General features: G+C 43.9%; 1 protein-coding gene across 2 annotated transcripts in view; it reads right to left on the bottom strand.

The window, feature by feature from the left end:
* Nucleotides 1–17,499, bottom strand: part of KIF16B (kinesin family member 16B) — a 306,377-nt gene extending 288,878 nt beyond the window's left edge. For both annotated transcript variants that reach the window (XM_028113007.2, XM_028113008.2), the window contains exon 1: nucleotides 17,410–17,499. In XM_028113007.2, coding sequence (XP_027968808.1) covers nucleotides 17,410–17,456 — 47 coding nt within the window. In that variant the 5' untranslated portion in view covers nucleotides 17,457–17,499. The remainder of the gene's footprint in view (nucleotides 1–17,409) is intronic.
* Between the last annotated feature and the right edge of the window lie 354 nt (nucleotides 17,500–17,853).

Here is a 17,853-nt window from a genome sequence, read left to right as displayed (position 1 = left end):
CTTAATTTTCAATCCTTCCAACTCCCTGCCAGTATTTTCACCTCTTGAGACCCTCAAGGTATGCAACTTTTGAACAATAAAGCCACCGGTCCCCAGAGCCGCACTGCTGGGGCAGTATTAGCAGATTCTGAACGCTCAAGAACGCATCCCAGATTCCTTGAAACTGAATACACTACCATGATTTATGCAGAAATAAAAGAAATAACCTTGTCATCAAGCCAGAAGGGCCTGAGGTAAGAAAGCCCTCTGATATCATGACGCTCTTTGAAATAAAACAGAGGGAGAGGGCAAAACAGGTTTGTCCTCATTTCTGGGGCTCAGCTGACCCAACAGTCTATGCACAATAAAGCAGGCCCCTCCTCCAACAGCTATACGAGGGTGAAGGCAGGCTCAAGTTGTACCTGGTGTAATACTTGGCACCTCTGACTTGGACCTCATTTCAAAAGAGGAGGGGAGGAGAGGGCGAGAGCTAGCACACAGGGTAGAAATGGCATTCGCTGTCTTGAGTCTGAGCCGAGGCCTCATCTACGATCACGCCAGGATGACATCAAATGAGCAGTTTTACTTCTGTTCCATTCAAGTCTTCAACTCCCAAGTAGCGCCTTTCCGTCCTTTTGTGATTATGCTTTCTTATTCAGCCTCCATTCTCCTGCACACTGAGCCCCCTCACATTTCAGGGCTCTATTCTATTTGCATTTTCAAAGCTTCACAAACCCAGTTCAGCACTTGAAACAGGAAGCTCTCAAACACAAGTGCAAAGAAACAAGGCCCTTAGCTTCCTACAAGTCACACGGGGAAGGGGCTGGAGAAGAGCCTTGTGTGCCTCTGACAACAAACGAATGGATAAAATCACATCGGGCTGAAGCTGCAGAGAAAGCAAACTGCTAGTATTGTTCAAGCAAATGCATAATTAATACACAGCCATTGGAAGTTCCTTCAGCTCCGCAGATGAGGCCTCTGGGTCTCCCACATGCTGTTCCCCCCACCTGCTACACTTGTCGTTCCTGGCTAACGCCCACTTTCAATCTAGCTGAGATGGTTCTCCCCCCAAGTCTGAATTAGACTGCACCCCTTGCCGCAAGCTTCCATACATAGTACCACAGGAACCAGCCCAACAAAGGCAAGGACTGTGCCTGGAATATGCACCACCACATCCCCAACATGCAAACCAGCAGCTTGTAATGATGATGGGGGCCTCGGAAAGGTCAAGTATGTTCATAATGACACCAGAACGTTATTTGGCTTTTTCACTCTCATTCTCTCACAAGTGCACAGTGGAGTCTTCCAGAGGCTACAAGACGTGTGATGAATCATTCTGATGGCTAAGGGGATGTGTGCTTACATATTCCTATGTTTTATAATTTTCTGGTTTAATTCCTAATGTGGTAAACAATAGACTGATGTAACCCACAAAAACAAAAGCTCTTTGGGGTCCTCAAAAATTTTGAAGAATGTAGGAATCCCCAAAACCAAAACCTTGGAGAACTACTGGTCTAACACAAGACCTGGCACATACCCTCAGTCATGGTATCCTCCTCTGGGGTATTCTCCCCAGCCCTCAGAAGGAACACCACTCACCACTCCCATCCTCATGCATCATGCCTTGAATACACCATCATCACCTAGAGAACTTGGGAGGCTCCCTTTGTTTCTATCACCCCCCCTAGGTCATGAGCTATTAGAGAGTAAGGATCATGCCCTCAATCATCTCTGACCAAACGCTGGACAAATGTCAAGATCACCATGAAAACATGTGCTCTTCACCAAGCTAAGCCTTGTCAGACCTCAAAGTTCAACTCCAGCCATAACGCCTTACCTGCAGACTTGAGCTCACATTGACCTTCCTTTCTCCAGATACCTATTGTACTTTATCATCTACACAGCAGAACAGAATGCTTGGTGACTAGTGGACTGTGTCCATTCATTACTGAGTTATGTAAGATTGTGCTTCACCATCACAGTATCTATGTGAAATCCCAAGAGGTATAAGATAAAATTATAATAGTTATACCACTGATGGTGCCTACACTACAGTAGTACACAAGCACTCTGCAGCCATTAATTCCTTAAGCCATCAAAATAACCTTATGAATAAGGTATTACTGTCCCCACTGTAACAGATGAGGAAAGAAGAGATCAGAAGACTAAGGTATCCTTTAGAAAACCATGCAGGTACTTAGGAGCAATAGCAGGATGCAACCTGAGGACCACCTGATTGACCTGCTCTTCCACATCCATGCCTCTAGCACACCTCCACTGTACTGAGGACTGTGGGAAAGTGTGCGATTACAGGACAGTGAAATCTCTGCCTCACTAATTTAATCAAGGAACCATCCAAAGGTATCCTTCCAAGGAAAAGCCAACACACAAAGAAAGTTTCTCATTTGCAGAAAGCACTTAATGTCTGCTGAAAGAAGGAATGAATAAATGAATAAGAAATGGCAAATCAAGAACGACAAGCATGCTGCAAAGGCTAAGGAAGATGGTACAGAAAATAAATCAGATGTATCTAGGACTGATTAGCGATAGCTGTCTCTCAAAAGAGCAGAAGGAAAAAGGGAAAAGACAGCAAAAGCAGAAACAATGACATAATCCTCCGACTCTTCAAAATCAAAGGAGAGAGGAATTCCAGCCAAGATTAAATTACAATCAAATCAGTTCCATAAGCACTTATGTTCCAGGAAAGGAGGAATGAATTCCTTCGACTGATTCTTTAAGTCCTGCATTGGTCATCAGAAAGAGCAGAAAATCTGAAAACTACTTGTTAGTAGAAAGTGCAGGCTAAGTTATCATTACCCCTGGGAATCAGCTTCCCTTGTGGGAAAAGAAAGAGCCTGCTTTGTAGTGTTCCTCCCTTCCCTCCTCACTATCCTCCTGCCTCCAGCACTGGTCCACTGCCCGCATAACATACTGAGCATCAGCCCCCATCTCCCTGACTCACCTGCAGCAGCTGTCCGCATTCCACAGAAGAGAGGCTGTTGACCTCAGTTCTAGGAAGGTCTTACAGGTCACCTAAGCTCAAGCTCTTTTAGCCTGACACTCTAGCCTGGTGATCAGCCAAGCGAAGAAACAGCACAGCCAGAGAGCACCACACCTGCCTCCTCAACAGAATGGCTCCCTGCCTTCTCCATCTACCCATCTACTCAACCTTGCCACCACGAACCAGCAGGTCACTCATTTGCTAGCCTGAGCTTCCTGAGGATACAGATCATGCCCACTGGTATCCCCAATGCCTAAGCACAATGCTTGGCACTTCACAGGTGGCCAATGAATGCTTGCAGGGTAAATGAATCATACACACCTACACCTCTTGCTCAAATCATCCCACTTCTATTCTTGCCCCCTTACAGGCCATTCTCCACCAGTGGCCCAAGTGACCCTTGGACAACTAAACTCAGATCAGGTCACTCCATTCTTTCACTCTTCCAACTCTTCCAGTGGCCCAAACCCCACGTAGAATAATAAGCCTAAGACCTTACCATGGCTTACTGGGCTCTACATGATGCACCCCCCCATCTCACTGCACAGGAGGCCCCACTGGCCTTCTGTATCCAGTGCATGTGCTTGCCACAGGGCCTTTGTACTTGCTATTCCTTCTGCCTAGAGCATTCTTCCTAGATACTCCCACAGTTCATCACCTTCTTTTATCTACACAAAAAGTCCTTCTTTGACCACTAGTATCTATGGTAACCTACCCCTTTATTTTCTTTATAAAACTTCCAACTACCTGCCATTACATATGATCTTTGTTTACTCCCTAGACCCGTGCTGTCCAATATAGCAGAGACCGGCCACATGTGGCTACTGAGCACTTGAAATGTGGTTAGTCCAAATTGAGTTGCACCGTATAAAAAAACACACCAGATTTCAAAGAATTAGTACAAGAAAAGAGTTTAAAATATCTCATTTATACTCATTCCACTGATTTCATGTTGAAATGGCATTTTGAATATAATGGGTTAAATAAATGGTTAAAGTTAATTTCACCTATTTTTTTTTTATTTTTTTAATGTGGCTACCAGAAAACCTTAAATTACATAGGTGGCTGACATTGCCTTCTATTAGACAGCAGCATACGAGAATATAAGCTCTCTGAGGGCAGCCACTTTATCCATCCTGTTCAGCAAGGAATCTCCAATCTTTGAACGGCTCCCGATACACACAGGTGCTCAATAAATACTTAATGACTGAAAGATCTTTCTTCTGCTATGACTCTTTCCCATCTTACAAGGTCCAGATCAAGCCTCCCCTCTCTCTGGAAGTTTGCTGGGACTGCCCCCACTCAGCAGGCATTCCCCTGATACCTGGCAGAGGGACCGGCACAGTTAGATACCAGTAAGTCCAAGAATTAACTGAGCATCTCTGGTGTTTTTAGGTATCATCTACCTCATTTAATCATCACAGTAACATGGGGTAGGGGACAGAGGGAGGACAATTAGTCTCATATTTTAGAAGGATCTGAGACCCAGAAAAGCCAAATGATGCACCCAAGCTCACACAATGAGCAAGTGGTGGACCTAGAAAACAAACCCATGTCTTTGGCCCCAGACCCTGGCACCTGGTTCTCCACCCAAGGCCTAGGCTGGCAGCCAGCATCACACCCACAGACATGGTCTGCTTGGCCTGCATAGTGATCTGTTTGTTTTAGCTATAATCCTTGCCAACATTTGAAAGTCCAGGTTCCCATTTTATTCAACACTTGAATACTTGCTACATGTCAAGCACAAGAAAGATAACCAAGAATGAGACAGAAATGGCCCCTGTCCTCATAGAGAGATTCAGACAATATACCAATAAATAAGGAAAATACATAGTAGGCCAAGTTGTGGTAAATGTGATAAAGAAAAAATAAAATCGAGAAGGGGGATAGGGAACACTAGTGGTGGGAGATGATATTTTCCATGGGATCACTGAAGAGGTGACATCTAAGTAAAGGAAGGCGTAAACAGAACATGTGGACATCTGCATCACACCCATACCAGATGGAAAGGCGAGTGCAAAGGTCCTCAATGGTATCACTGGCTGGGACAGAGTCGTCTCTCAAGACACAGGGCGCAGTAGAAATAGACACTTCCCTTTTACAGTATAGAATTATCACTGGAAAGTGGTGTCCCAACCAGTAAAGTCACTATAGTTCCCAGCCTTCCTCCCATCCAGGTGTGGCCATGTGGCCAATGGACAGTGAGCACCAGTGATGCATCTCTTCCACACCAAGGACAAGAAGTGGGTACACTGCCCCACCCTCCAGCTCCCTTCTGCTAGCTGGAGAGAGATAGCGGTGAGGCCCCAGAGAGTAGAGGCTCCAGGAAATAGAAAAGCACAACTACATATGGTGATCTGCTTTCATGAGTAAAAGATAAACGTCTTTGATAACTTTAGTGCCAAGTAATTAAAAGTGTGTTGTGGCGCGGGGGGGGGGGGGGGGGGGGGCAGTATAAATTTGCTACAGAAACTACCAAGTGCCCCTCCACACACAACTACCTCCCCAACTCTGAAGCTGAGAATCTGAGGCTACTTATCCCATCCTCTGCTCAGAGTTTATAATGTGGATTGTTGCAGGCCTGTCTGGTCCCTGTAGGCATTGGGTTTGTGGCCCCTGTACTACAGATTTAGCTAATTATGCCTAAAACCAATCCTTAACACACCATTGAGACAGCCTTCCCCCGACTCACTCTGAACTCCAGACCCATCCACCCCATCCAGGATGAAAGGTCCCCACATGTCCTTTTCATTTGACATGTGGAATAATTAAGCCAACCAAGGTGTGAACAGCTCAAACTGTCTATATTCCAACAAAAGATGCCAGGAGACATAATTCCTCAACCTTTCAAATGGACAGAGCTCTTCCAAGGGAAATGTTATCTATTCTTACCCTTAATATCATATCAGGATAGGCAAAGTGGACCCTAAGAACAAAAAAAGTTTAATTAAGAAGATGTTTTACAAGACAACTAAATGTATTGTGCAATCCTGGACTGGAACTCAGACCCAAAAAAAGACACTAGTGGGGCAACGTGGGGAACTGAATAAATCAGATTAGTGAATAGCACTGCGTCAATGTTACTTTGCTGTTTTTAAATTGTATTATAATTTTCTAAGGTTAGAACATTTAGGGAAGTTGGGTGAAAGCTTTGTCTGTACTATGCTGCAACTTTCTGTAAATGTTCCATAATGAAAAATTTTTAAATATTAAAATAAAAAGAAGAAAAGAAGGACCACTCCACCCGCTGCTGGGTGAGGGCAGGGGTGGGGGGAGTACTCCGTTGGTGCCCGATCCTGTTCGTGTAAGAGACCACTGCAACATTTTATTTTTTTTAAAGATTATATTTATTTATTAGAGTGGGGAGGGACAGAGGGAGAGAGAAAATCTCAGGCAGACTCTGTGCTGAGCACAGAGCCCGATGCGGGGCTTAATCTCAAGGCCCTGAGATCCGGTCCTGAGCCGAAATCAAGAGTCAGATGCTTAACCGACTGAGCCACCCAGGTGCCCCCAATTCAGTGTTTTAGATAGGGCAGAGTTCTGGCTCAATACTTTCAGGATGCTTAGTAAGACACCGCCCGTCCCCCCTATCAAAACAAATAAGAAGAAGAAAAAAATAACACCTTATTTGGGTCATCATACATGAGCTCCAGCCCAGACTAGTGACATTTTTCTCACAATTGCCTTTCAATCTGATCAAGTAAAGATAGCTCACAGGGAAACACTAACTTTAGGAAAAGGAAGAGAACAGACCAAAATGTATTTTCAAAAGCTTCATCTCTACATTTTTTCTCACTTTTGAGCTAGTCTCCACCATCTTGAATTATTTTTTTTTCTTGAAACCTCCCTGGGGAACTTTAAGTCCCACTAAGAGGGAGCTCACACAGTGCTTTACCTCTGCCCCAAGCACATTTTCCAAGCAGAATTACTGTGATGATTTAGATTCTGTTAATAAAACCCTGAAAACAAGAATCAGCAGGTGTAACCTGGCGAGAGAACATGAGGCCGTGAGGGCTCAAGAGAGCAAGCTCTTGAGAGTGGACATCCCATGATGGGTTCAGAATCCTAGACTCTTAAAAGTTGAAAATTCTCTAAGCTTGATTTATCCTCTTGGGATCGTGAGCTCCCCCACCTTCCTAGGGAAAACAGGACTGACTTCCAATCTAACAGCATCCTAACTTCAGTGTTCTCTCACATAAAAAAAAAAAAAAATTAGCTTTTACCAACTTTTGTTCTGGATAATAAATTCACTATACTAAGTGTTCTTCAAATTGCAGCTCATCAAATGAATTTAGTGGGTAACAATTATCTTTTTTAATGAAATAGTAGAGAATAGAAAACATCAGCATGCATTGAGCTGATAAATGTCTTACTGAAAATGTCTGAAATACACAGTCCTATACAATCATCATCAGCCTTCCAAAGCACAAATGTCTTTTGTTTTAAGTATGATAAATTCTTTTTCACTAAGTTGGGTAGGCGGAATGCTTTAAATGAATCTTATAGTCACAGTAATTTTTACCGGAACATCTGAAATGGGTTCTTACGGGGAAAAACTAGTATTACAAACTGAAACCAAAAACTTTTCCCGAAAACTATCTCTTTCAGATATTTATCAACCATAGATACCACCAGCAGATACCAGGTTAACCAGTGGTCAAGGTCAATGTCACCCCTAAGGAGACAAACTGACACCATGAAGCCTGGCATACGTGAAATGAAGAGAAGAAAATCACTTATGTGGTGTTATCACCAAAATTGCATCTTCAATTCAATCATGATAAAACATCAGAGAAACCCAAACTGAGGGCCATCTCGCAAGCTAACTGACTGGCTCTCTTCTGAGACCAAGGAGCTGTCACAGAGCAGAAGAGATTAAGGAGAGATGGCAACTAAGTGCAGTGTGGGGTCCAGCACTGGCTCCTGGAACAGAGGACGGACAGTTGAGGTAAAACTAAAATCCAGCTAATAGTCTTGCACCCGTGTTAATTTCTCAGTTCGGGAGCTGTACCATGGTTATGTAAGATGCTAATATTAGGGGAAGTTGGATGAAGTGCATACAGGAACTGTAAGTCTAAAATTATTTCAGGGGGTGCCTGGGTGGCTCAGTCTTTAAGCGTCTGCCTTCAGCTCAGGTCATGATCCCAGGGTCCTGGCATCGAGCCCCACATCGGGCTCCCTGCTCAGCGGGAAGCCTGCTTCTTCCTCTCCCTCTCCCCCTGCTTGTGTTCCTGCTCTCGCTCTCTGTCAAATAAATAAATAAAATATTTTTAAAAAATAAAATAAAATTATTTCAGGATAAAAAGTTAAAAAGAAAAAAAACTTTTTCTGAAGAAAGGAACATGAATGTTCTGTCCCATAAACTATGTATCATTTAAACACAGTGTGTTTTATCGCCAATTCTCTAACCTTAAGAGATAAACATAATGAGTATTCGATGTGTAATTTGCATATAATTAACTTAATACACAGAGAAAGCTCTGGAGCTCTCATTCTTCACCCAGGCTCTTCCCAGGCCTCTTTCACCTCTCCTGTCTTCCTAATACCCAACAGAAGGATCATCGAAACTCCCTTTTCCTCCTACAGATGCCTGGCTAGGGATTCCTGATTTCTTATAACAGATGCTGGGCTGAGGATTCTTGATTCCTTATAAGCATCCACAGCTGAAAGATGCGGGAGAGGGACAGAAGAGGTGGCAGTTTTTAATGCAATAAATATCTTCTGAGGACCCATCTCTGCCAGGAATGGTTCTAGGCTTTGGGGAAACAGCCATCAGTAAAGACTGACAGGGTTACTGCCTCTCACAGAATTTATGTGCAAGGAGCCATTAAAAAAGCAAACAAACAAAAATACATTCATATGCACACACACATGCACACGCACATACAATCAGATAATGGTAAATGCTATGAAGCCAGAAAACCAGTGTGATGTGATAAAACTGGAGTCCGGACCCCAGTTTTGGTCCCCAGTTTTCTCATCCATAAACTGGAGCTAACTATATTCAGCCCTATAGGGCTGCTGCTAGGAATTAAATTAGACAGTGATCACTTAAGACTTAGCAGAGTTCCTAGTAAGTGAATGAGTGACTAGCAATAGTAACAGATGACAAAAATCACGTTATCAACACCATTAGTGAAAGCTCTTTCTCAAATGACTTTAAATTTTACATATCCCACTGAAATTTGCTCAAAGTGTCTACGCTGATCACAGAAATAGCCATTTCCCCTCTACTATGCAGCAACAATGAATAGTGAACGTATTTGGAAATGGACAGAGCAGGCAACAAGTGCTCAGCCCAGAGCCCGGCAGTGAGGGGAAGCGTCCAGGCCCTGCTGGCGGTGACCTCCTCTGTGCTTAATGCGAACCAGCAGGCTGAATCCAAGGGAACGATGCCCACCTTCCCATGAAGGACTTTTTCCTGGACTGTCTCTGCAACTGGAGCTGGACAGAAGGTAGTCCAAGCCACCAAAATAAACCAGAGGCTCTCAGTCCTGTGGAAGGGGGCTGGGGATTGTAAGGCGCTATCACGTCCTCCCCCAGGCTGGAGGTATAACTATAACATTTTCCTTCACAAAACAAGATGGCATCCCAATCCTAGAACCCACAGAAACAGCAAAGGCTATTGAAATAATTTACAAAATTAATAATGAAATGAGGACGTACAAAATAAATCAACTTCAATCCAAAGCACTACATATCGCACAACTGGACATTTCTAAACAACCTCTGACGGAAAGACAAACACACTCTTGATCTCTCACTCACAGCCTCCTTGAGTAAAACAAAGATGTCAATGCCAAATTATGTTTATTTGATATTCTATGTCACTAAAGAGCATTCTTAAACTACCAGTACTCACATCTTGTGTAAATGCATTATACACATTAAGATATTTTTAAATTTTGAATGTGAAAATACATCATCAGTCACTTGCTTCATGTTACTTGTCAAGTCCACCTAAAAGAAAGGATAAAACCTCCATGTGCTCCAAGCTCCCTGAGTCAGTGACAGCACAAGCCTCCCTGGGAACCTCACCTGAAGCATCACAGCTATTCCACTCCCTGTGTGAGAAACCACGGCTCTCTTTCTCGCCATCCCTCCCTACATCCCACCCTTCCCCAGTAGCCTTCTTGCCCCAACCCCCTACCTCCCTACCTGTTTTCTGCTCTTCTTTAAAACAAAAACAGACACACACACTACACTTCTCCTCTGCCTAGCCCAGGTTTGAGATGCCCAGGTGAGGGCTGGGGCCTATGTCAGGCCCTGTGCCCCACAGGAAGGAACAGAACAGGAGTACTATCTATGGACAGTTACCATACAAGAAATTAAAACTGAGACATTTTTAAAACATAGAATGCAGAGCACATGAGCCATGACATCATTGCACACCACGGTGCTTCTGGAAAACTCCACCATACCCCCATGAGAGAAGAGTGTAAAAGGCAAAACTATCTTAGTATTACTGCAAATACAGTTCTGACTTTGGGAACCCCCTAAAAGAGCCTCAGTGATCCTCAGCTGTGCCTGGACCACACCGAGAATCAATGTGCTACAAAAAAAGGAATGAGTCCTAAAGACCCAGTAAAATCCACTTGCCCAGGACACTGTCAATTATGCAGTTCTGCTACCCCTCTTCCTTCTTCACTATGGTCCTCCTTGGAAACCAAACTCACTTCCACCACATCCACTATCACCTTCAAGCAACCCACATCCAAATGTGCATTGCAGAGCTGATACCTCATGAGTCCCTAATGCCTGGCTCCCCCACCAGCAGCCAGAGCCAACTCAACTCACCACCATGCCCCTCCAATCCAACCAGCTCATCCTCGTGTCCTGACTTTGGGGAAGGTCATTCTTCCACTTAATATCCCAAACCACTCATTCATCTTTTGACTCTGGCCTCCCTGTGGCCTGCCGATTTGTCTTCAGATGTCTCTTGCAAATGCAAATAGTAGGGTATAAAACAGTGTATACATTTTATGTTGCTACACTAACAGGGGAAAAAAAGACTGGATTCCAATGCAGCAAAAGTTTACAAGTAGTGATCCCTGGATCATGGAATTATGAGCGATTGTCAATTTGATTTCTTTGGTACACTTTTCTACAGAGCATAAAGTTTTTATAAGCATGTATTATTTTCACAGCCAGAAAATACAGTGAAAGCCTCTTCAGGATTTTGTTTCCAAGTCTTATCCTTTGATTGTGCCCTTTCCTATGGTTCCTAATTCCAAAATGGAGTCACGTATGCTAGGCCAAGTCACCAAACTGGGGCTTCATATCTAACCTAATTGCAATTTCAACCTCCCGCAGGAATGCAGTTGGCCAACAAGTCTCTGGTCAGCACCACTGAGGTAATCTGTCACATGGGCCCTCCCCAACCCCCAGAGGAAGACAAGGTGATCCACCCAATAAGACTCTCTGTTCTTCTCCTCCAAGAAGGTGACCCTGCCTGAAACAATCCTTTCCTTTCTTCTGTTAATAACTTCTTGCCCCATCCTCCTTCCCATAAAAACCTTCCATTTTGTACGACTCCTTGGAGCTCTTTTCTACTTGCTACGTGAGGATGCTGCCTGATTCATGAATTGCTTAATAAAGCCTACTAGACTTTGAATGTACTTGGCTGAATTTTAACACATATTACAACTCCAATCCAGTCCAGAATCACATCGTCATGGGTCATATTTCAATTTTTTATGGTCTTCCTGCACTGGCCTCTGCCCACTCATATAGACATTTAGGCCCCGGGTCTCGCATCCCAGAGAACGATAGGAAAGTCAATGGGGTAATATAGTGCATAAAGGGCACTTAGCACACTACTTGGCAAATAGTAAATAAAAGTTCATTGTTGCTGGTCCTGGTAGCACTTCCCTGCTATGAGATGAAACTTCTGAAGATACTAAATGGCAAATGACAACCCTGTTTTAAAACCATCAATAGCCCCCAGTGTCTAAAAATAACAGCCAATATATAGAGAGCACTCGCTTTGAGGACCAACACTGTTAGTGAGTGTGAGTGCATTCAGTCACCATCTCAGCCCCACAGGGTGGGTCCTGTGAAGATTTCCACTTTGCACATGAAGAAACTGAAGCACACGGCACTTAAGTGCCAAGGCACAAAACTCAGAAGTGGTAATCTGGGACTCAAGCCAGATCAGTCTTACCATCCAACAGAACTTTCCACAATGATGGACATGCTCTATATCAGCGCTGTTCAATACGTGGGCTACTGAGTATTTAAAGTGTGACTAGTGCAAATGAGCAACTAAATTTTAAATTCTACTTAATGTTAAGTGAAATAGCCACCATGGAGCCAATTGCTACCATACTAGCCAGCAAACTGGAGAATGAAAGCCCAAACTGCCAAGCTTAACAAAGGAAAGTCCTCACAACACCCTGTCTACTTGTCTACCCGCCTCTCAACTAATTCTTACACAAAGCTTCAGTTGGTCTAAAACCCCTGGTTAACTGCACTCTTTCCTACCTGCCTCGCGGTCCCCCGCCCTCCTCTCAAGTGTTCCGTATAATGGAGGAGCTTCAGAAATGAGAGTAAGACACACTGGGTTCAAGTCCAGACTCAAGGGACTATTACGCGAGGGCTCTCAGTTTCCCCTCTATCAAATGGGCATAAAAAGCCCTCAGTCACTCAGTTGGTGGGAGCAGGAAAGGAAGTTGCCACGGTAAAGAGAAGAGCATGATGCCTGACGCCTCAAAGCATCTAGACAGATGTCTCCCAACCCTAACACCCGAGCTGTCTGCTGTCTTCATCAGAGATCCGAGAGACCACCGCGAACTAGTCCCTGACACTCTTAAAATGAGACTTCAGTATACCCTAAAGGGGTCAATCCCAATCAAAATAAATACCAATGGTGATTTTTTTTCTTCTCCTCTTTTTAACTTGCTAAACATGACTGTAAATTCCACCTGAGAAGCTAATCAGAAAGAAAAGCTAAAAACAGCCAGAAAAGGGAAGGAATGAGGTGGTCTTGCCTTATCAGATAAGAAAGCACATTAAAAAGCTATCACCTGGCTTGTTGCCAGCACTCAGTAAATATTTTTTTAGTAAAAAAAAAAACTCATATATTGTTATTGAATAAAGTTACAATCATTAAATTATAAAAAATAACAGTAATAACAATAACCAATCTTTACAGAGCCCTTGCTGCATGCCAGGTACTGTGTGGAGAGCATTATCCACATGCACGATCTCATTTGAACCTCACAACAGTTGTTCTTCATATTGCCAACTGCAAATCATTAATAGATCTTGAAGTCAATTTAGTGGATCTAGAAATAGCATTTTTTTTAACAAGACAACAGAATAAAATAGGACAGAACAGAAAATATGAGTGAATTGCATGTAACACCTCATGAGTCTTTTACATATCTATAAAGCTTCAATCTTTTACAAATCTACAGAGCTTTCAAATGTGTTGTGTGTGAATCATGGTATATATGAAAAAAGACCTATAAGGTATGTACAATTACTATCACCCATTTTACAGCTGCAAAAACTGAGGTTTAGAACAATTAAGTCTCTTGCCAAATTTTACCCAGCTTGTAAATGACAGCCAAAACTGCAACCCACGCAGTCTGCCCTCAGATCCCAGCCCCATCAACACTGGCAAATCAATGGGACAGGACAGATGACAGTAGAGAATCATCTACTGGGGCGCCTGGGTGGCTCAGTCGGTTAAGTGTTGGACTCTTGATTTCGGCTTAGGTCATGATCTCAGGGTTGTGAGATCGGGCTCTGCATTGAGTATGGAGCCTGTTTAAGATTCTCTCTCTCCCTCTGCCCGTCCAGGCCCAGCACTCCCACACTCTCTTAAAAAAAAAAAAAAAAAAAAAGGAAGAACAGAATCATCTAGCGTTTCCATGAAAAAACAAACAAGTGAAACCAAAAGGAAATGGACAAATTAGTTTACCAAATCATTATTTTTGTTGGAATTTTGTTGGAAAAAAAATCTCATAAAATTATTAAAAAATGAAACCAGTAAAAAAGAAAAGGCCAGGCCTAAGAACAATGGAAGAAATCACAAAGAAAAAGGAATACATAAGACTACATACATAAGGCATAAAAACACACTACATAAATGTTAAAATTTGCCCATAAAAAACTATGAGCAAATTGTTTTGGCGAAGGTTTTACTCATTTTCCCAAAAAGTAGAGCTGTGACCGTCCTCAGAAACTGACTTCGGGCAAGTTAACTATGTCTCCCAATCTGTACTACAGCATGACAATAATAGTCTGTACCTACTAAGACTGTTACAAAGATTAAATTAGATTTTGTACCACTGCCACAGAGGAAACTCTCAGTAAAGGCAGCTGCTGTGATGATCGCATCACAGCACACGGCTCTTTCACAACTACTTCTGCCACATAACCCAAAGCACCACGGTAGTAAATATAAACGCATCACATCTTAGCCTGAATCAAGCACTGGGTGTTTGTTTGCAAGGACTAGTTACTGCAAAGGCTCCTGGCTCAGAAGGTCACATCTCACCCTGTGCCTCCATCCTTTTAGAGCCTGCAACAGCAGTCCTCACCTCCCAATACCCCAGGCCTTTGCTTTCTGTTGGTTGCTCCCCCTTTGCCTAAAATGCCTCTAAAGATTAACAGAACAAAAATTTTTACATCTGCAATCCCATGTTCATCCTGGTAGGTAGGAATATAATCCATAAAATAAATTCTTAGAAATGAAACTGACCAATTGGTGGGTTTATAAATTTCTAATCTTGACAATTCCTGTCAAATTTCCCAATAAAAAAGTTTCAGAGGTTCTGACCGTTTATGATTTCATCACCGCCCCTTCGCCAGCACTTGATGTTCAGTCAACGTCCACCAATCTCACTGATAAAAAATGGTTTCTTCTGCTATTATAATTCGCATGTTTAGGTCAGATACTTTTGGTCGGCCATTTGTATGCCTCTTTCCATTTCACTGCCAACTTCTGGATCATTGTCTCTCCTTGAAACTGCGCTTTGGAAGGTTACCAACGTTCCTATCTCCAAGACCAAGGACCTCATCTTACACCCTCAGGGCACCATCTTGGCAACATCTGACACCAACAACCACCACCTCCTTCAAGAGACATTGCTCCTTTCCCTGCCATGACAATTTGCTATGCTGGTTCCTCCAAGAAGGGCAAGCCAATCTTCTCCCTAGAATTCTCAAGAAAAGGATATCCCAGTATCCAATCCTTTTCTTCTCACTGTAACATGTTTTTAACCTGCTCTCTCTATATATACACACACATATGTGTATACGTATGTGTGCATGTGTGTCCATATACACATAAAGATAAGACTTCCTCCTCCTGAGAAATCTCCTCACTGTAACATTCTTAAACTGTCATCTGCGTGCAAAAGTTTTCCAAATGTCAGTCCTCAAATCACCTGAGACCTAAACCCATGTTTCTAACAGTCTACTGAACATCACCAAAGAGACAGATGTCCTCCCCACACTTCAGATAGATCAACAGGGTCAACACGAGGGCAGCACTCACTCTGTGACAACACTGTGCTTGTCTTGACACTTACTGCATCTCATATGACTCTACGGATCCAAGAGAGAATACACCAACCTCACTATCCACCGTCCCCAAACCTCTTCCACCTCCTTGACCATCAAACCTCAGTTAAGGGTTCTATGTTCTCCCCTTCCCCCTCCTTCCCATCCAAGGATCAGCAAAATCCTCTCAGGTCTTCCAGGAAACTGTCTCAGTGTATCTATCCAGCCTTCCCATTTATGCTTTTGGTTCAGACTGCTACTTCCTTAGCTCTTGCCCTAATCCTGATGCCACCACCAAAGCTCTCTGCTGAAAGTACAAATACCATCACTTCAATCTACCACCTCAAAGCACATGGCTTTTGGACTCTTCCTGCAGCCCCTCCATATAACTGGCCTCCAGGCCTACGACTGGCAAAGGACTGCACTTGGACCATCACTCCCAACCAGCCCCATGTTTTAGGAGAGTCCTGCCAGTATGTAGTCCCTCCCCCATTAGGTAGTGGGCTCTTAGAAGATACTCATTAAACCTCACTCACCTTATCCCCCATATAGCACCCAGGACAATACTGTGCATTTGGTAGGTGCTTTCTAAAGTTACCAATACAATCTTCTAGCATGTGTTCATGTTATTCCAAAGAGAGAAAGGAACTTCTTTATACATGTAAATCCAGAATAAAGAAAAATCTTTTTAAATCATCTAAATGACTTTGGGGTCTGTTTGTCTTGTATGACTGAATATACATAGCAACATCCATATTCTCTTTGGACTTACAAAAAAGTCAAACTCTTCCTAAAAAGCTTTATAAATAACTTAAAAACGACAAAAGCGCTGGTTTTCAACAGTTACAAACCAGAGTAATGATTCCCTATTTGCCAATAGAAAAAACAGACTCAGGTGAGTCAAAGAAGATTCTGGCAATAACTTGATTTTATGATCTTCGGATGCCCCAGTCAGCTGTCAGAACTACCAAACAATGACCTCCACAAGTTGATATGAGAAAGTGGAAAGGCCATATGGTAAATCAAATGTCCAACAACTTGACTGAGAAGCCAATAAAAACAAATGGACTTGTGTGAACTGGGCCTGTCAACTCCGAAGGACACATCCCATTTAGGTCTACTTCATTCTTCAAAGTTAAACCAATTTAAAAAGCAACTCTTCTAAAGCATCTTTCCATACTGATTATAAAGAGGTCATTGAGAAGGAAGCTGGGATTATTTTTCAAAGAATAAAGAGTCAAATCATTCTGAAAAGCATTACTTTGTAGAAAAATACAAGACTGGATTCTAAATGTGTTTATAACTCTTCTCCTCTCTTAACACCAGCAGATTTCCAACACGTGTGCCTAAGTGTCCTTGATTTTTTTTTCCCCTTAAGTGAAAACTTTGCTGAAGTTTCCCATCCACTCTTGAACGGAAGTTAAGAACTGCTCAGTTACCTATTAGAAGTCAGGGTTCACATTCAGGCAAGTGAAATCATCTCTCACTAAGCAATTAAAAATATTGTTGTAAATAGAGAACTTGTGAGTTGACACAACTGAGGGGAGTTCGCCTGACAGCTGTGGTGTCCCGTGACCACTCTCATATTCCCTCAGAAGGATTTTAAGCCTTCATGAAAGTGATCCCCTGGCGCTTCTGAAAAGGGGAAACATGTAAACCTCCACAAGTTAGTGGGACAGGACTCTTCTCCTGGCCTCGTGAACTGTGTATCCCCAGAGCTGTCCCCAACAGGGCAGCGTAAAAGGGACAGCAAAGCGTGAAACGCTCCAGGCCCCCAGAGGCCACAGCCAGGGACCAGTGGGCCAGAGACCATCCCGTGACACTTAAGTACAGGATGGCCTTTGAGGGGAATTGGGAGACTAGTTCGTCCGGGCGGGGGCGCAACGGGGGACCGCCTATGGCCTCCCCCAACTCACCTGCGATTCATGGGCCGGACCCTCACGGCCACCTTGACTGATGCCATTGCTCATCCCGGCCCGGCCCACGCGGGCTCCCACCTGCCAAGCGCCCCGCGGCCACCGGCGACTCTCGCGACTCTGCCCCCGGCTCCCGCCCACTTCCCTCTCTCCGCCCCCGCCCCTCTGCTCCCGGCCGGACCAGGCGTCCCGCGGCGGCCCCACCTGCCGGGCCACTGAGCATGCCCAGAGCGGCTCCGGCCCGCGTGATCCGCGCGCCGGGGTTTGGCGGCGGCCCGGCGGCGGGGAGGGGCGGGGTCGGGATGCCGGAGCGCCACAACCTAAGGTCGCCGAGGCGGGAAGAACCTCCTTGCAGGAGGTGGCCCGGAAGTCACCAACGGTCAGTCACCGGGGAGGAGTGATTTCAGGAAAGCTGCAACCCAGCCTTATCACCTGAAAAACGGG

Source organism: Eumetopias jubatus, unplaced genomic scaffold, assembly GCF_037043125.1.
Source record: "Eumetopias jubatus isolate StellerSeaLion01/CBP00866 unplaced genomic scaffold, mEumJub1_p1.0 scaffold_9, whole genome shotgun sequence".
NCBI lineage: Eukaryota > Metazoa > Chordata > Mammalia > Carnivora > Otariidae > Eumetopias > Eumetopias jubatus.
The sequence above is the reverse complement of the archived record's forward strand: the minus strand, read 5'-3'. Positions and strand labels throughout refer to the sequence as shown.